Raw genomic sequence first — 20,898 nt, 5'->3', positions numbered from 1 at the left:
CTTGTCAGGGTCCGAGGCAGTGCTCTGTGCTGCCTCCTGCTCTCTGGGGGCCCCACCCCCGTCCTTGTCAGGGTCTTGAGCAGTGCTCTGTGCTACCTCCTGTTCTCTCTCTGGGGCCCCTACCCCCGTCCTTGTCAGGGTCTTGAGCAGTGCTCTGTGCAGCCTCCTGCTCTCTGGGACCCCCACCCCCCTGTCCTTGTCAGGGTCCCGAGCAGTGCTCTGTGCTGCCTCCTCTCTCTCTGGCGCCCCCAGCCCCCCCTGTCCTTGCCAGGGTCCTGAGCAGTGCTCTGTGCTGCCTCCTCTCTCTCTGGGGCCCCCAGCATCTGTCCTTGTCAGGGTCCCCAGCAGTGCTCTGTGCTGCCTCCTGCTCTCTCTCTGGACCCCCCTCCTTGTCAGGGTCCCCAGCAGTGCTCTGTGCTGCCTCCTGCTCTCTGGCCCCCCCGTCCTTGTCAGGGACCCGAGCAGTGCTCGGTGCTGCCTCCTCTCTCTCTGGGGCCCCCAGCCCCCGTCCTTGTCAGGGTCCTGAGCAGTGCTCTGAGTTGTCTCCTGCTCTCTGGGGCCCCCACTACCCCGTCCTTGTCAGGGTCCCGAGCAGTGCTCTGTGCTGCCTCCTGCTCTCTGGGGTCCCCACACCCATCCTTGTCCTTGGCTCTTCTCAGAGGAGCAGAGCCCTGTGGGGAATGCTGTTTCTGGGACCCAACCCCCATCCTCTTTCCCGGGCCTGGCACCTCTGACTGAAGAGAAACAATGTAAGTTGATACTTTGTTTCTCTTCAGTCAGAGATGGGGGGTGAGGGACTGAGAGCAGGCTGCAGACAGCCTGCACCTGCTCTGGAGGGAGAGAGGCTTGCTTTAACGCAAGCCTCTCTCACAGCTCTCACCGAAGAGCTGAGGGGGGGGGGGCGGGCCCCCTTCATTTACTGAAGAGAGTGGGGCCCCCCCACACCACAGGGGCTGCGGGGGCGTTTGTTACGCCCCTGCCAGCATGATAGCAACTACTCGTTCTGAAAATGTGCCAGGAAGCCTACACAAATCAAACTGCTTTGTGACCTCATCAGTGGTAATAAATCTGTATATTCATGCTACTACACATTGTAATACAGAACAAAATGTCCTGCCTCGTTTTTATGCCATGGTATGTTAAGTACATGTCCAAGCCACTACTAACACCAGTGTAAAAAATTATTAGCACCTGGTCAAAATTAAGCCCGTGCAAAATGCAAATCATGCCAGCCTAAGTGAATTGTTTTCCGCTTGTTAGGAGAGCTAACTGACATTATACCATTATGCCACTTCACATATTTTTGTGCACCATTCTCAGTAAACATTTATAGTGAAACATCCAATTCATGGTACAAATTTACTGCAAACGCATGTGAATAAAAAAACACAGATGGCTGTTGTTTGCAGGGCTTTGTTTCGATGCGTCCTTGCACCAAAAATTGCTGTGAGGCATATTTTGTGATAAAATATGATGCAAAATGACACATTTGGTTTACGCATAAATTCACATAATTGTATTCATTTTTCTAGGATTTCACTTAATTAAGTGAAACCAGATTTTGCACACCCCTAGTCAAAATCACCTCAGTGCATAAATAAACTCTTTAAGGTCTGACGTCTTAAAGCCTCAGTTCCACAATGTTGCAGGATATGAAGCACCATAAGTGGACACTATTTGTGCTGTTGCAGTAGGTAAAGCCATCAAAGAAGTTAGTTTCTGCAATGGCACAGCCCACAAAGCAACAAAGCATGAGATGTATAGCCACACACAGCCACACCAGACCAATTTTCCAAATGCCATAATATGTAAACCGGTCCTGGGTTGGGGTGTACCAGTTCAGGAAGAACCTGGCCTGGCATTTAGGGTTGGACTGTTCTGATGACGAGCAGGGTCGAGTCTGCTTTTTTAATATGACTGTGTCAAAACTGAGGTGGTGTGGTGGCACAAAAACTATAAATTGGGATGTGGCTCAAGTGATTGCCATTGGCTGAGAGTAATTCAAGCATTCCATTTATCACCTTGTAGTTATTCAAATTGCTGCCCTAAATGCGACAAGTATGGTCCGGAGTGTGTCCCGTGCTCATAGTGCCACTAGAGTCAAGCTATACCTGACTGATGAGCACATAATAAGGGCATAGCGGTCCTGGGTTCCATGCATTCCGGTTAAGGGAGGACCTGGCCTGCCATTTTGGGTTGGGCTCTTTCCATGAAAAGTAGGGTCGAGAATGATTTATATATATCTGGATCCATACTAAGGTATCATGGTGGGCAGAAAATTGATGAATTGTGATGTGCCCCGAGTGATTGCCAGAGGCTGAGATTAATTCAATCATTCCATCCATCACATTGTTGCAGTTGCTGGCTTAAGTGCAAGGGGAATGCCCAGACTTAGATCCCATGGTCAGTATGCCACTGGAATCATGCTACACCTGGCTGATGAACCCATAATAACGGAAACCCAGTCCTGGGTTGCTTGTATTCTGGTTAAGAAAGGACCTGGCCTAGGAGTCCGGGTTGAACTGTTCCCAGGAGGAGAGAGGTTAGGGCTTATTTATTTTTATTTTTTTATAAAGTTTTATATAGCGCAAACTTGATCCCGAAGGATATGCATTGCATATGGCTAGCTCCAACCTGAGGTGGCATAGTGGGTGACCCAAGAGATTGCAAGTGGCTGAGATTCATTCAAGCATTCCATCCATCACTTTGTTGTAAAGCGGATCACTGACATAATATCAATCGCAACATTATCGAGATACTAAAAAATGTTGGCAAAAATATTCATTACAAACGTTTTTTTTTTTTTTGTTTTTTTTTGAAAACCTTTATTGAGACAAAAACAGGAGATACATGCGCAGGCCCACAACCATCCTGGCCGGCCGCAAAGATAGACGAGAAGTAATGGAAAACAGTATATCAATATACAGTCAGGATATTACAAAGGACGCCAGAAGCGACTGTGGGGCGCGCAACTCAGGATAGGAGGTTTAACATTTTTAAATCAAAGAGAAATGAGGGGGCTGCAACAGGGAGGAGTATACACCTTACATTAAGGGACCCAGAAGAAACGCGGCAAGAGGGGTGTACCCCATGTATAAGTGGAGGTGGGCCATACATGCAGCAACTATACAGGAACAATAGGCAGCAATAAACATGATAACAGTGCCAAGCGTAACCACAGGAAGCCCATCCCAGGAACAAGAATCAAAGATCCATTGAAACACAAGAAGATAAAGGTTGCGAGACCCCGATACAGCCACCCCCACGGAGAGGAAAGAACCCTCCCAAAGCCGGAAAAGAGCAATAGGGACCATAGAACAAAACAAACTAAAATAACAAACCCCCCCCTCACCCACCACCCCGCACCCCTGTAATGGCTACGGCCAAACCCACTAACAGCGTGCCTGTCGCCCAGGAACTGCCCCACAGTAGGGAAAGTATATAAAAAGAGTGGAGGAGGAGAGAAACAGACCCGCACTCGGGGGTCACTACTCGGGCCGCCCAACCCTAGACCCCATCGTCAATACAAGATAAACGTAGAACATCCCCGACTATCCATCAACAACCCAGCGGTACGAGCAACAACAGTCTGAACATAGGAGGAGACACCCCCACCCCACCCCCCCCCCCGCCCGGCGTAACAACAAAGTCCAGCCTCACAGTACCGTCCTCCACCTCCAGTCCCAACATTATACGGTATCACGGCGATTGAGAGGAAAAGTTCAACCTTGTCCCTTGCGATCGAGAATGTCGACGTGGTCCAGCAACATAGTAGCCATCATGAATGGGACAAACAAACCGTGTGTCCCCAGGAAATCAAAACGTCGTCCAATAAAGTCCGTCCAATCCAATATCAGGCGTGCAGCAGCGCTAGAAAGGGAGACATCACACTGGAATAGCCCACCCGGCCCGGGCGGTAGCAGCAGCCGCAGAAGAGCGTAGAAAGCGCCTCTAGTCATCAATAATGGAGTATGCAAAGATGGCGTCCGTGGACGAGACCCCACACACTGAGCAAGCACCCAAACATCCGACCGCTGCATCCCCGTCGCGGACAGCATTGGGGGGGTATCGAGAGTGCAGACCACTAGCCCCTCCGGGCACACCTGGGCAGGCAGTCCACTGAAGTCGGGCACAGGATAAGGCTCAGCACCACGCAGTCGCAAAGGTGCGTGGGCAGGCAAGGGCACAACAGAGAGAACCGCATCCAAACTGCGCCCTAGGTCACAGGCCGTGGCACACATAGCTGTACGAAAATCTTCCAGGGCTCTCAGAATGTCCATAAGTCGCACTGGTGCCTCAGGAGGGAGGGATGCAACGGAGCTTCGCACACGGGGCTCAGAAACTCGGAGCAGCCCACAAGGCTGGCCATCCACTGTAACATCACCGAGCTGTGCACCACGCCCGCACACCGCAGAACACCTTCGGTCCAGGGGCACCAAGGGAACACCGCCCAAGTTGTACCAAACAGGCATAAGCGCGGCGATCGGAGCAGCCATGTCAGCAATTGCCCGGGATCGTGAAAAACGAGCTCCAGTGGCTCCGTCTTCAAGATGGCCCCCCCTGCATCACAGAGCGAGACCAAAGGCACACAAAGGCATACCGGAGCACGGGCGGTGAAACATTGTTGCAATCGCCGTCAGTGTATCCCCTTCGGATAGAGGAACCAAGCGGTGAGAGGAAACACACGGAATGTAGCCGCTGCACTCCGTCTGCCGGTCCAGTGTCGACCACAGCGGCCGTTGTTGTATGTGCGATGGCGGCTGCACCCGGAGAACAAAGACCCGTCCACGCCGGGCAGCGTCAGGAGAAGGCGAGGGCGTCCCGCCGTTGTCACCGCATGGAGCAGCGAAAGAAACACACCAGCGGAGTCGGGGTCACCTCCCGCACCCGAAAACAGCACTTAAAATCAGGATCAATGCCAGGACAGGACGCGGGGCGGGAGGGAAGCAAGAAGGTCGGCGGAGCCGAAGGATCAGGCGGCCATCGTGGCTGCAGGCTAGGCTCCTCCTCTTACAAACTTATTTTATTGTATGCTATATCATGGTAAATACAAAAATAATTAAAACTATGATTTTCAGACTAATATATTTATAAAACAAACACAAATATTGTTCTTAACATAAACATATAACAAATTATATATATATATATATATATATGCAATATAAATATTATATATATAAATAAATATATATACAATTTACAATAGCAAATCTTAAATATTTTTATGTATAACATTATTATAATGTAAATTAAATATATTTAAGTAATAGGTAATATTTACATTTATACTTATATAAACATACACAATATATATATATATATATATATTGAAGGCACAGCGCCAAAATGTGTTGTCTGCCCATGTTGTCTGCACAAATGGTGGTTGAATAAACATTTGAAAAAGGAAGAAACTACCTGCTCTGACTCTTCTTCATGAAGCTGCACGGAGGCTTGGAGAACCGGAAAATATGTATATATGGGTGTATGTTTGTATGTACATATAACAGACCAATATTATGAAAAAGTTTAATTTGACAACATATTAAATTCTATTTTTAATTTAGTACTATAAGCATATATACACAGACACATGCACATACACAAATATGTAAAACATAAAAATATTACCCAACTGAATACAAAACAAAAATAAATTCCCAATTTCCAAAAAATAAATAAAGAAAAAGACATTTCCTATAAATATGATAAAACATTATTATATATTTATATATACAAATATTATATAATTGAACAAATAAACAAATTATAATATGAGATATATTTAAACAATAATACAAAAAGTATTAAAGTCTGGTAATAGAACATATACAATTCCCAATGCAGTCTGTGCAACAGTAGGGAAAGTGTTTAACTTCAAACGGGTAAAATGTACTATTCATACATCAGTGTGTGAAACAACAGGGAGTGTGTTGGACTTTAGAAGGATTCCATTTACTATTCCCAATCCAGTCTGTGCAGCAGAAGGAAATGCATTGGACTTCGAGGGTTAAGATTTACTACTCCCACTCCAGTTTCTGCCATAGTAGGAAACGTTTTGCAATTTGGAGGGGTAAAATGTGTTATTCCCCTCCACTGTGTGCTACAGTAGTGAAAGCATTGGACGTCGGAGGGATTCAATTTACTATACTCACTCCAGTCAGTGCAACAGTAAGTGGAAAGTGTTGAACTTCAGAGGGGTAAGATTTACTATTTACTATTCCTACTCCAATCTGTGCAACAGTAAGGAAAGTGTTGGACTTCGAGGGGTAAAATGTTCTATTTTCACTCTGGTCTGTGCATCATTAGAAACAACTTTGGACTGCACAGGGCTTAAAAATAAATTACTATTTCAACTCCATTCCGTGCAATAGTAGCGAAAGCTTTGGACTTCAGAGGGGTAAAATTTGCTATTCCCACTCCCGTGTGTGCAACAGTAGGAAAAGCACAGCTTTGGAGGGTTTAAATGTACTATTCCCACTAACGCCTGTGCAACATTAGGGAAAGCGTTGGACTTCAGGGGGAGGGTAAAATGTACTATTCCCACTCCAATATCTGCCACAGGAGTGAAAGCGTAGGACCTTGGAGAGGTTACATTTCCTATACTCACTCCAGTCTGTGCAACAGTAGGGAAAGTGTTGGACTTCAAAGGGATAAGATGTACTGGTCCCACTCAAGTCTATGCAATAGTAGGGAAAACGATGGAGTTCGGAGAGGTAACATTTACTATTCCCACTTCAGTGTGTGTAACAGTAGGGAAAGTATAGGACTTCAGCGGGAATACATTTACTATACCCACTATTGTCTGTGGAACATTTGGGAAAGCATTGGACATCAGAGGGGTAAAATGTACTATTCCCACTCCAGGCTGTGCAACAGTAGGGAAAATGTTAGAATTTGGAGAGGTAAAATGTACTAGTCCCACTCTAGTCTGTGCAGAAGTAGTGAAAGTGTTGGACTTCAGTAGAAATACATTTTCCATTCCCACTCCGGTCTGTGCAACAGTTGGGAAAATGTTGGACTTCCGAGAAGTTAAATTTACCATCCCCTCTCCAACAACAATAGGTAAAGAATTGGACTTCGGAAACCTTAAATTAACTATTCCCACTCCAATTTGTGCAACAGTGGGGAAAGCAATGGAGTTTGGTGGGAAAACATTTATGTGTCCCTCTCCAGTCTTTGCACCAGCAGGGAAAGTGTTGTACTTCAGAGAGGTAAAATTCATTATTCCCACTCCAGGGTATGCAAAGGTTGGGAAGGTATAGGACTTCTGAGGGATTGAATTTACTATTCCCACCATTGTCTGTGAAACAATAGGGAAAGCATTGGACTTTGGAGGGTAAGAATGGGTAACAAATACTATCCCACTACTGTGTGTGCAACAGTAGGGAAAATATAGGACTTCGGGAAGATTCGATTTACTATTCTCACTATTGTCTGTGCAACAGTAGGTAAAGCATTGGTCTTCGGAGGGGTAACATTTTATTTTCCAACTTCGATCTGAGCAACAGTAGGGAAAGCTTTGGACTCCAGAGGGGTAGAATCTACTATTCCCACTCTACTCTGTGCAGCAGAAGTGAATGTGTAGGACTTCAGAGGAGATACATTTACTGTTTCCAATCCAGGTTGTTCAACAGTAGTGAACGTGCTGGACTTCAGAGGGGTAACATTTACCATTCCCACTCCAGTCTGTCCAACGGTAGGGAAAGCAATGGAGTTTGGAGGCCTAATATTTACTATCCAAACTCAAGTCTATGCAACAGTAGGGAAACCTTTAGACTTTAAGGGGTAAACTTTACTATTCCCACTCCACTCTGTGCTACATTAGGGAAAACGATGGGCTGCACAGGGGTTACATTTACTTTTCCAAACTCCAGTCTAGGCAACATTAAGGAAAGCTTTAGACTTCATAAAAGTTAAATTTACTGTTCCCACTGCAGTATGTGCAACATTGTGGAAAAGGTTAGACTTTAGAGGGTTATTTTTTTTAACAACAGATTTTATTGATTTTACATAGCACCAAATGGGCCAGGCCCAGCAAACAACGTACATTTGAAAGGCACAGTGCATAAACTCTAGGTACTGAAAATTACACACCCATGAAGGCTGCGGAACATCAGACCATAGAAACCCTCCCCAAACGCACACCATACATACTTTGAATATATAACATTGACACATCGAATTAATTTCCGTCCACATCTGTGTAGCATTGGCACGTTAGTCTGGCAAGTCATTCACCACAAGGCTCTTGATACGGTCACGGGTGCCTGGCTGCCCCATTAAAGATAAGTTGATACCTCTGTACTTGGCCCACCTAGCCCAGATCTTTCCATGTGTCTGCGGGCAGCCCCTTACCTAAAACACTGCAATCTCCGCTGACATGCATGTATCTAAGGCCTTTTTCCAAGTGGCTATGTTAGGTGGGGACGTGGCCTTCCACTGCTGCGCTATGTCTCGCTTAGCCAATGTGAGGCCGAAAAACAGAAGGTGTCTTTTATATCTGTTCCCCCTTAATGTCCTCCGTGCTGTGTAATAGCATCAATCTAGGGCCCGCCGGAAGGTCCCATGCCAGCACCCTCCCCATGCAAGACAACACACCTGCCCAGAAGAGCTTTAATGCCCCGCAACTCCACACCGTATGCAGGAATGACCCCTCACCTGTACCAAAATGGAGACAAGTGGGGGACCGGACAGCCCCCATTTTCCAGAGGCAGAGGCACGTGTAATAAATTCTATGGAGATATTTAAATTGAATAAGCCTATAACAGGTAGAGACGGCGGCATATTCGCCAGCGCCTCGGCCCAATCGTCGTCTGTCAGGGCGGGCAAGTCCGCCTCCCACACAACCCGGATCCGATGTATAGTGGTCTTGGAGTGTGTAGTGAGGGTTTGGTAAATTTGCCGGATTTTGTTTGCCCCTAGGTCTCCCATCAGCAACCGACCCTCAAGCAGGTGGACCTCTGGCAGTGACTGAAGATGTCGTATCAGTGGGGTCAATGCGTGTCGGAGCTGCAGATACCGATGAAACAGAGACTTGTGAATGTCAAAATCAGCCTGCAGCCGCTGGAATGATTTAAGTGTGGACCTCTGCATAATGTCTCTGAGAGTGGATATCCCAATGTCATCCCACCTGCAAAACCCCACTAGTGGGACTTTAGGGGGTTATATTTACTATTCCCACTCCAGGCTGTGCAACAGTAGGTCATGCGTTGGACTTCTGAGATATTAAATGTACTATTCCCACTCGAGTCTGTGCAACAGTACGGAAAGTGTTGGAATTCAAGAGGTAACATTTACTGTTCTCACACCAGTCTCTGCAACAGTAGGGAAAGTGTTGGCCTTCGGAGGGTAAGATTTACTATATTCACTCCAGTGTATGCAATTGTAGGGAAAGCGTTGGACTTCAGAGATGTTAAATTAACAAATCCAATTCCACTCTGTGCAACATTAGAGAAAGCATTTGACTGCACAGTGGTTACATTTACTATTCCCACTCCAGTCTGTGCAACAGTACGGAGAGCGTTGGACTTCAGAAAAGGTCAATTTTCTATCCCCACTCTAGTCTGTGCAACAGGAGGGATAGCCATGGAGTTCAAAGGGGTAACACATACTATTCCCACTCTACTCTGTGCAGCAGTAGGAGAAGCGTTGGACTGCAGAGGGTTAAAATTGACTATTCCCACTCCAGTCTGTGCAACACTAGGGAAAGCAATGGAGTTTGAATGGGTAACATATACCATTCCCACTCCAGTGTGTGCAACAGTAGGGGAAACATATGACTTTGGGGAGATGCAATGTACTATTCTCACTATCGTCTGTGCAACAGCAGGTAAAGCATTGGTCTTCAGAGGGGTAAAATGTACTATTCCACCTCCAACATCAAGGGGGAATGGATCACTTCCACCTGGAGAACAACAACGACCGCAACACCACCACCCTGCTGGACAACCTCGCCAACCTCGGACTCAAGCAACTGGCGACCACCCCCACCCACTACGCCGGACACACTCTCGACCCGATCTTCTCTTCCAGCAAGGACATCGCCTTCAGCCATGCCACGGGACTCCAATGGACGGACCACAGCTGCGTCCACTTCAGCTACAGAAGGACCACGTTCCACCATCACCAGCAACAGGCTCCCCGCAGAAGCTGGAACAAGATCACTGCAGACCAGCTCACTACTTCCCTGAGCAAGAACCCTCCCACCAGCACAACAAACCCCAGCCAAGCGGCCACCAACCTCACGAAATGGATCAGTGACTGCGCAGACGACCGCGCCCCTCTGAAGACCCAGCCGAGCAGACCCGGCAGCAAGAAAGCCCCATGGTTTAACGACAAACTCAAGAGCTCCAAGAAGAACTGCAGAGCACTCGAGAAAACCTGGCGCAGAGACCCAACACCGGACAACATGACTGCCCTCAAGCTCGCCACCCGAAAACACCACCAGCTGATCCGCGCCACCAAGAAAACCACATTCAAGGAACGACTGGACAACAACGCACACAACTGCAAGGAACTCTTCAACATCGTGAAAGAGCTCTCCAACCCCAACGCCGGAAACAACGACATCACCCCTTCGCAAGACCTCTGCAACTCCCTCGCCTCCTACTTCCACAACAAGATCGCGGACATACACAACAGCTTCAGCACTCAACCAACGCACGCCACGACCGAACCACCGCCCCCCACCGCCACCCTCCGCGCCTGGACCCCGATCAGCACCGAAGACACCATCCGCACGATGAACTCCATCCACTCTGGATCTCCAACAGACCCCTACCCTCACCACGTCTTCAACAAGGCCGACGCTGTCATCGCACCCCACCTGCGGGACATCATCAACACCTCCTTCGACACCGCCACCTTCCCGGAGAGCTGGAAGCACGCCGAACTCAGCGCTCTACTCAAGAAACCATCAGCAGACCCTACCGACCTCAAGAACTACCGCCCCATCTCGCTGCTCCCGTTTCCAGCCAAAGTCATCGAGAAGACCGTCAACAAGCAACTGGCCGCCTTCCTCGAGACGAATGGCTCCCTCGACCTCTCGCAGTCTGGCTTCCGGGCCAACCACAGCACCGAGACCGCCCTGATCGCAGCTACAGATGACATCCGAGCCCTGCTCGACAACGGAGAAACAGCGGCCCTCATCCTCCTGGACCTCTCCGCGGCCTTCGACACTGTCTGCCACCGCACCCTAGTACAGCGCCTCAGCAACGTCGGAATCCAGGAGAAGGCACTGGAGTGGATTACCTCCTTCCTCGCCGGAAGGACACAGAGAGTCCGCCTCCCCCCGTTCAGATCGGAAGCCACCGAAGTCATCTGCGGCGTCCCTCAAGGCTCCTCGCTCAGCCCAACTCTCTTCAACGTCTACATGAGCCCCCTCGCAGCCATCGCACGCCAGCACAACCTGAACATCATCTCCTACGCAGACGACACCCAGCTGATCCTCTCCCTCACCTTAGAGCCCGCCACCGCCAGAGCCAACCTGCACGAAGGGATGACAGACGTAGCCAAATGGATGTCGAACAGCCGCCTGAAACTGAACTCGGACAAGACGGAAGTCCTCATCCTGGGATCCTCACCCTCCGCCTGGGACGACTCCTGGTGGCCCCCCGCCCTGGGCAGCGCACCCACCCAACTGACCACGCACGCAACCTGGGCTTCATCCTGGACTCCTCCCTCTCCATGACCAGACAAGTCAACGCCGTCTCCTCGTCATGCTTCAACATCCTGCGCATGCTACGTAAGATCTTCCGATGGATCCCCACCGAAACCAGGAAGACGGTCACCCAGGCCCTCGTCACCAGCCGGCTGGACTACGGCAACTCCCTCTATGCCGGCACCACCGCCAAACTCCAGAAGAGACTCCAGCGGATCCAGAACACCTCAGCACGACTCATCCTGGACATCCCCCGCCGCAGCCACATCTCCGGACACCTGAGAGACCTGCACTGGCTCCCGGTCAACAAGAGAATCACCTTCCGGCTCCTCACCCACGCACACAAAGCCCTACACAGCCAAGGACCAGGATACCTCAACAGCCGCCTCAACTTCTACGCTCCCACGCGCCAGCTTCGATCGACCAGCCACGCCCTCGCCGCCGTCCCCCGCATCCGAAGAGCCACCACAGGAGGAAGGGCCTTCTCCTACCTGGCCGCCAAGACTTGGAACTCCCTCCCGACCCACCTCCGCCTGACCCAGGACCTCGCCTTCAGGAAGCAGCTCAAGACCTGGCTGTTCGAGCAGTAGCGGACCCCCCCCCCCAGCGCCTTGAGACCCTCCGGGTGAGTAGCGCGCTATACAAATGTTCTGATTGATTGATTGATTGATCACTTGTACCTGCAACCAGGGTTCACTGTGTTCTATCTGTCAGTATTTAAAAAACCCTCATTCAAGTAGGTAGGTCCTGTAGCGGTTTATTTCGATTCTCTGCCTGTATCAGATGCGTGACAGCATCATCATTGGGTCTCTTTTTGTATGCTTCCACCACCTGGAGGGAACCACTCGTTTTTACAATAGTGATCAGTAATAAGTGATGAGTGAAAGGTGCTCAAGTATAGTGCGTTGTATAAAAAGTGATCCTCATACTACTTAAAAATAAAACATTTATTCTGTTTGGCGTATGGGGAGACTATATAAAAGTAAAGATTCGTGCAGGAAGGAACTGCACTATCGTAGTCCAATTCAAGTAAGGAAAGCATTGCATTTCTACGTGAGTCTGTTCAACAGCTGAGCAAGTGATAGACTTCTGAGATGTTAAATGTACTATTCCCAAACCATGCTGTGCAACAATATGGAAAGCATTGGACTTTGGAGTGGTAACATTGACTATTCCCAAATCAGTATGTGCAACCGTAGGGAAAGATTTGGGTTTCAGAGAAGGTAAATTGACTATTCCCATTCCAGTCCATGCGGCAGTAGGGAAAGCGATGGAGTTCGGAGGGCCAACATTTACTATTGCCACTCCAGTCTACAGAACAGTAGGAAAACCGTTAGATTTCAGAGGGATTACATTTACTATTACCACTATCATCTGTGCAATACAACGTAAAGCATTGGACTTTGGAATGGTAAAATGTACTATTCCTGCTCCAGTCTGTGCAACAGAAGGGAATGCTTTCATCTCTGGAGGGGTACCATTTACTATTCCCACTCCAGTCTCTGCAACAGTAGGGAAAACGTTGGTCTTGGGATAGGAAAACTGTACTATTCCCACTCTAGTTTGTGCGGCAGTGTGGAAAAGGTTTGACTTTATAGGGGCGTTAAATTTACCATTCCCACTCCAGGCTGTGCAACAGTAGGGAAAGCGTTGGGCATCAACGGGGTAAAAATTCCTGTTACCACTCCAGTCTCTGCAACAGTAGGCAATGTACTTCACTTCAAACACATAAAATACATAAAACATTTCCAAATTAATTTATAGCAACTATAAAATGCTTAATATGACCTTTATTAATACAAACACAACTAAACAATCAGTATGATTATAAACAATGTACTAATTAATTATCATTTAAAAAAACATAATATATGTATTAATTGATAAACTTACCACACTATACCACCACAAACCTAGCAGCCCTCACTTAAGATATAACTAAATGAAATAAATGCAACACAATGTACCTTCAATAATTAATTTTTAATAAATAAATACATTCAATTACTTAATTACATTCCCACCTTATATCCCTACAAACCCAACAGCTCGCACCTAATACATGATAATTACACAATTTACATAATTATTAATCAACTAAATAATTATTAATAAACTAATTATTAATTGTTAATTAATTAATACATTATTACCTAACGTCCCACCGTATACCCCTTCAAACCCAGCAGCCCACCCCTAATATATAACATTTACATTTACTAGTCTTCGTAACAGTAGGAAAAACGTTGGATTTCAGAGGGATTACATTTACTATTCCCACTATCATCTGTGCAATACAACGTAAAGCAACAGGAGGGAATGCTGGAGGGGTACCAATTACCATTCCCACTCCAGACTTGCAACAGTAGGGAAAGCATTGGCCTTCGGAAGGGAAAACTGTACTATTCCCACTTTAGTTTGTGTGGCAGTGTGGAAAAGGTTTGACTTTAGGGGCATTAAATTTAATATTCCCACTCCGGGCTGTGCAACAGTAGGGAAAGCGTTGGACATTTATTTATTTATTTATTTATTTTAACACTTATAAAGCGCGCTGATACCAACCGGTGTCCTGGCGCTGAAGTGGTAACTCCCTAAGGTTAAGAATCCACGGCTAGAGGGTGAAAAGCCATGTTTTAAGATGTTTTCTAAACGCTAACAGATTGGTGATTGATTTGAGGGACAAGGGGAGGGAGTTCCAAGCCTTTGCCGCTCCTTGGACAAAACTCCTGCCCCCCCAGCGTGCCTTCCTGATCCGAGCTGTTTTTACCAGTCCCATATTGGCAGACCTCAGCTGTCTCTCAGGTCTGTACCATTGGAATTGATTTTGAAGAGACACTGGGCCCAATCCGTGCAGTGCCTTAAAGACAATGCAGAGGGCTTTAAACTTAATCCTCTTTCGCATTGGGAGCCAGTGCAATTTCTCCAATTCCTTGGTAGCTGAGGCAAATTTAGGCAGACCTCCAATAAGGCGGGCTGCCGCGTTTTGCAGGACTTGCAGCTTGTTCAACACTCCCTGTTGAGCCTCTAGAAAAAGACTATTACAATAGTCGAGGCGCGACAGAACAAGTTCCATCACTACCGTCTTTTTGCTTCCCTCTGGTAAAAAGGGGAGCACTTTCCTGATGGTTTTCAAGAGCCAAAATATGGACGAGGTCAACGCCATAACTTGGGGTTTGAAAGAGAGTTGGTTGTCTATTATGACTCACAGATTTTTTACCTTCTGAGCTGGTGCCGGCAGGTCACCCATATCTGTTGGCCACCATCTTGGACTCCAGAGATTTGAATTGGACCCAAAGACGATCACCTCAGTCTTGGAGGAGTTTAGTTTTAGACAACTTTTTGCCATCCAAGAGCTGACAGCAGACATACATTCCTGAAACCTGGCTGCCACCTCCAGCTCTTTCTCCGGATGCCCCGAGACCACAATCTGGGTATCGTATGCATACGAGGTTAATTCAAACCCGAAGGCTCTAATCACCGGAGCAAGAGAGGACACATAGATATTAAACAAAGTGGGGCTAAGGGAGGATCCCTGAGGGACCCCCCCGGGGAGTTCGAAAGGTCTTTAATCAATGTCCCCCATAGCCACCACTTGTACCCGGTCTTTCAGGAAGGCCTTCAAGATGTTAAGTGCTCGTCCCTGGATCCCGCAGCCCTCCAGCCGTCCACCAGCAAAGCATGGTGAACCGTGTCGAAGGCCGCCGTCAAATCCAAAAGGATCAGCACTGCTTGGCCCCCATCATCGAGCACCTTCCGGATCTCCTCTGTTGATTTAATCAGGGCGGTCTCGGTGCTGTGTCCTTCTCTAAACCCGTGTTGAGCCGGGTCTAAACCCTTAGCATGACGAAGAAAGGAGCAGAGCTGGGAGTTCATGATTTTCTCAACTAGTTTTGCAGGTAGAGGTAGTCTGGCAATGGGTCTATAACTGTTCGGGTCCATAGCGTCCAATAAGGGTTTTTTAAGTAGCGGACTGATGGATGCCCGCTTCCATACTGAGGGGAAGTCACCTTTTTCAAACATTAAATTGAAAATGCCGGTTAGAGATTCTGCAATAGTGACGGCTGCCAACTTTGCAATTGACGTCGGACAGGGATCATGAGGTGAGCCTGACCTGGTTTCCCTCAATAGTTTTAAAACCTCATCTGTTTTTACTGGGTTGAAGGCCTCAAAAGTTTCCTGCCTTGTCCCGGTCGGGAGAGCACCTTGTGGATCCTCTGCCCTACTCAGGGTTACTTGCCTTTGCAATGTTGAGAAAATAGCTTGGACTTTATTTAAAAAGAAGTCAGCGAGTGATTGAACAAATTCGATCTTGGGGGAACAATCACCCATTTCGGGGAGGTTAAACTGACCACCGTGTCAAAAAGTTCCTTGGCTGAGTTCTTAGCCTTCTCAATTTTCTCCGTGTAAAAATCGCTCTTGGCTTTCCTGATGAGTTCTTTATATGACCTGAGGCTGGTTTTTAGTCTCTCTTTGTCTAGTTTGTTGTAGCTCACTCGCCAAATCCTTTCTAGCTTTTTGCAATTTGTTTTGCTTTCTCTAAGCTCTGCTGAGTACCATGGGGCCGATGGTACCGACCTAGTAGGTCGACAGTTTTTAGGTGGAACTAACCAATGACATGCTTTATCAAGCCATTCAGTGTATTCGATGGAAGCTTTGTTGACGTTAGATTCTTGGGGTGGCCTCCATGCTATCAGCAAGACCTCCAGGGCTGTCCCATCAGTGTTTTACCAGGCCCTACACAACCTGGAAGATTGTCCCTCTCTCAGCTTCTTACTAACCAGTGAGCTGAAGATGGTAAATATCACAGCTCCATGGTCGGACCAAGACATAGGTTCAGCCTTGCTAAATATCAGATTGGGATTATTTGAAAAAATCCCATCTAAAGTATGGCCCGCCATGTGCGTTGGCCCAACAACTCGCTGAGTCAGACCCATTGTGGTCATTTATTCCATTAGGGCAATCGTGTCCGTATCGGTGTTACTTTCTAAATGAAAGTTGAAGTCGCCCAAGACAGAGAAATAATTGGTGCAAATGGCTTCCTTCAGCATACTACTGACTGCGTCCAAGAAGGAAGACTTTGTTCCTGGAGGTCTGTACAATAGACACCCTTTAAAGAAATGATGGCTGGAAAGCTCCAACTTGAAACCCAGGGCCTCACACGCCCCAGAGCTAACGGGGAAAAAGGATCCTTGCAGGGATTCGTGATAGATGATGGCCAGTCCCCCTCCCTTCTTGCGAGGTCTGTCCAGGACAAAATTCCGATAATTCTGAGGAGTAGCCTTGACCAAATCTGGGCCGGACGCTGCATCCGTCCATGTCTCAGTGATAAAAGCTATTTGGATATTTCTATCCAAAATAAGCTCCACACACTCAACGCTGTGCTTAACCAGGGATCTGGCGTTCATAAGGAGACAGTTTGTAGCGCGGTCTCCTTCCCTGTCATTAGACATGTGAGGGGTGGTGAAGGCCCTAGTTTTGGCCCCAATGATCTGTGGAAGCGTAACTTTGCAGACAGGACAGCATTGCGTGAGTTCCTGAGGCTTGCTATCTGGTGCCATCGTAATGCAGCTGTGATTATTACCTACCCCCCGCAGCCTTAGTAGCTGTGCTCGATTGTAAGTGACCTTAATAATCAGGTCTAGGGGGGTCCCACCAGGGGTAGTGGCGCTGAGCGCAGCCCCGGCGCGGACGGGCGCAGACGGGCATGCCTTTGGCGCGCCGCCGGCGCGCCCGCTGCGCCCGTCCGCTGCGCGGACGGAATCCCATGATGTTTTTATAGGGGCAGGAGGAGGGTGGGAGGCTGCGACAACTAGTCCGCAGACCTTCCCCTCCCTCCAAGATGGCGGGTCCCTGTGCCTCCTACCGTGACAGCCCCTACATCAATTTAAGATGTAACTAAATGAAATAAATGCAACACAATGTACCTTCAATAATTAATTATTAATAAATAAATACATTCAATTACTTACGCACCTAATATATAACTTAAAAAATATGATAATTACACAATTTACATAATTAATATTCAACTAAATAATTACTAACACATTAATTGTTAATTAATTAATACATTATTTCTTAACGTCCCACTCTATACCCCTTTATACCCAGCAGCCCACCCCTAATAAATAACTTAAACATATAAATATTTCAAATTCACATCTTTCATAATCAAATTATTGATAGATAATTATTTAATGGTTAATTATTTATCACTTAATTAACTTCCCACCCTGTACCCATTCAAAGCAAACAGCCCACACATAATATATGTCTTAAAAAGCTTTACAATTATAATTACTACACAATTAACATAATAACCAATTAAATATTAACAAAAACATAAATAATTAATTGCTAATTATTTATACTTAATTAACTTCCCACCTTACACAACAATAAACTTGCAAACTCGCTACCACCATATAAATTACTATCAGCAATTAAATTAACAATTATGAATCATGTCAATTTACAAAATATATTTAAAATTATTATTATCAATTCTACAAGCAATATTAACACATAAAATTAAAATATGAACTAAAACACATAAAGATTATTAGAACTCAATATGTTGCCCAAATACCACATAAAGCAGCATGATCACTGGCAGTACTCTACTTTCCAAGGACTTTTTCTTACTGGAACAATAGCAGTAATGGCATAGCTGTGTTACATATCGTGTCTGAGTGTGCAGAACTACAGTCAATAGGTATTCACATGCCCCAAGTTTGTAAAGAGACATAGAAGTAGGCCTGGGCATAGTGGGCGTAGTGGGGCTAACCGATGAGCCACGGAGTTGAAAAGAAACTCTGCACACTCCGCATGCGCAGTTTTCACAAAGAAGTCGCGATGGAGGAAGAGGGCAGCCCAGGGCGCCACAGATAAGCTAAGGAGTTATCATTGTCTGTAAATCTTTTTTTTTTAAACTTACACATAGGGGTCGATTCCGATCCGGTAAAATCCCCGTCCGTACGAATCGTATCCGGAGCCGTTTCCGTACGACTCGTACGGACGCCGTACGACCGGACGATTCCGATCCCGATCGTCCGACCAGGACGCGATTCGTACGGAACACGTCGATTCGTACGGAAAAGCGCACGATCACCTACACACCGTACGGCACGTACCCCCCATGATCGCAGGGGTACGCGCCGTACCCCTGCGATCATGCGGGGTACGTGCCGTACACCCAGCGCACATGGGGTACGTGCCGTACACCCACCGTACATGGGGTACGGTGCGTACCCCATGTACGCTGGGTGTACGGCACGTACCCCGCATGATCACAGGGGTACGGCGCGTACCCCTGCGATCATGCGGGGTACGTGCCGTACCCGGGGGGGGGGCGTCCCGTACCTTTTTCGGCGCGAACTCTGCGTTTACGACTGTTTTCAGCTCCCGTAGGAAAAGGGTCGTACGGTGCGTACCCGACACGAATCGTACTTGCTGGGTCGTAAAAACCAGCCGCGAACCGTAGTGATGTCGCGTACAGCGGGTTCCGAGTGAGACTCGTACGGAGATTCGATTCGTACGGAGTCCTGTACGACTCGTACGGAGTTCGGCTCCTGGTACGGATCGTACTTCGTCGTACGTACGGGACGTTTACGGGTACGATTCGTACGGGCAAAAAACGCTCCGTACGACGATTCGGAGCGCATTTTACCGGATCGGAATCGACCCCTTAATTGTTAATAGTGTGGGTGGGAGGCGGGTGGGAGGCAAACTCCGCTCCGCTGCAAGTGTACGGAGGTTTGCCTACTCCGCCTACTTCGCGGAGCACGGAGTAGGCAAAACTCTGCACACTTTGTGGGTTGAGCGGAGTTCTCAACCCATGGTTACGTTAGAAGGCCATGATCTACAAAGTCCATGCATATTAAGCGATAATCACCTTGCAATAACCAAAGTTCATCTTATTAACAGCATCAAACTGTTGGCAGTCACATACCATTTCTCAGCAGTTAGCATGATTCTTATGAAGCAGCAGGTAGGAGGCTATTTTAGTTTATTGGTTGTGGATCTGCTATTCCCTGAGCAATTGCAAATATTGACATTAGACTTGATTCTTTTGCACTTGTAGATACCAAGGTACAAATCCTGTGTAAACATGAGGACATGATATGAATTCAACTGTAACATCCAGTGATATTTAATTACCATTTAGGATTTAGTCAGCAGACCTCAATGTCTGATTGCTTTTGAAATAAAGCAATTCTTTTTTGTAATGCAGCCCGTTTTCCTTAAAGGAAAATGGGATGCATTTAAAAATAAAAATGAAAAGTATAAAATGTTGGCGCCCGAATTCACAAAGGGGGCCGGAAATGCAGTTGCACAACATTTAGTAGTTACCACCAACTATAACTTGGAGGTAATTTTATTTATTTATTTATTTTTATTTATTTAACCGATATTTAACAGGTAACCGATTCGCAAACCTTGGGGACCCCTATCTTGTTTAAGAATGGGTTACCACCAAGTTGAAGTTGGTAGTAACTGCAAATGCGTTGTAAAAATTGTAAAAATTGATACTTGTATAGCGCCCTACTCACACGCAAGGGTCTCAAGGCGCTTGTACGAATACCGCTGTGGAACCCTTCCTGGCTTTCCCTGTGAGGTGTCCACTCCTGGGCACCCACAAGGTGGAGGCCAGGCATCCTTAGCATTGTGGGGGCCGTTGTGGAGATTAAGCAAGCTATTGCCCAGAGTTGCAGAGTGGGACCCATGATTGGAATAGGCACCGAGGCGAGAATTATCAGGTCCGGGGAAATTGAGCCCAAGACCCGCCGAGGCGGGAATTGAACCCTGGTCCCGGGCTAGACCTCTGCATCAGGGTCTGCCGCTCCAACCATTGAGCCACACTTTGCAAATGGGTTACCACCAACTTGAAGGCTACATTCCAGGTCGCAAAATATTCCTACCTACCAGTGTGACTTGCTATGAAGAAGGGATGCCCCTAACACACCCCTTCCTAAAAACAGCTTACAAACCCTATTTTGCAACTTCGTTTTAGGTTACGCACTTACAAAATTGGGTTGGTACGTGCCAAAAAGCATTTTTACAGTCGCAAACAGTTGTGTGGTAAAATGCTTGATACATCCGGTCTAAGGTGTAAAATATTTTTTGTTTGTGAGCGCCCAGCTGCTCCTCAGATAGCACTGCCGCTTACAGTGAACAACATCCCGCTCCTGAATTGCAAGCAGAGTCCATCGTTCTTTGGGCTTTAAAACCATTAA

At 47.2% G+C, this 20,898-nt stretch overlaps 1 protein-coding gene across 1 annotated transcript in view; it reads right to left on the bottom strand.

The window, feature by feature from the left end:
- LOC144783922 (extracellular calcium-sensing receptor-like) overlaps nucleotides 1-14,909 on the bottom strand; it is a 123,370-nt gene extending 108,461 nt beyond the window's left edge. Inside the window, exon 1 of the mRNA XM_078662657.1 lies at nucleotides 14,880-14,909. Coding sequence (XP_078518783.1) covers nucleotides 14,880-14,909 — 30 coding nt within the window. The remainder of the gene's footprint in view (nucleotides 1-14,879) is intronic.
- Between the last annotated feature and the right edge of the window lie 5,989 nt (nucleotides 14,910-20,898).

The sequence above is a fragment of the Lissotriton helveticus genome, chromosome 10, assembly GCF_964261635.1.
Source record: "Lissotriton helveticus chromosome 10, aLisHel1.1, whole genome shotgun sequence".
NCBI lineage: Eukaryota > Metazoa > Chordata > Amphibia > Caudata > Salamandridae > Lissotriton > Lissotriton helveticus.
The sequence above is the reverse complement of the archived record's forward strand: the minus strand, read 5'-3'. Positions and strand labels throughout refer to the sequence as shown.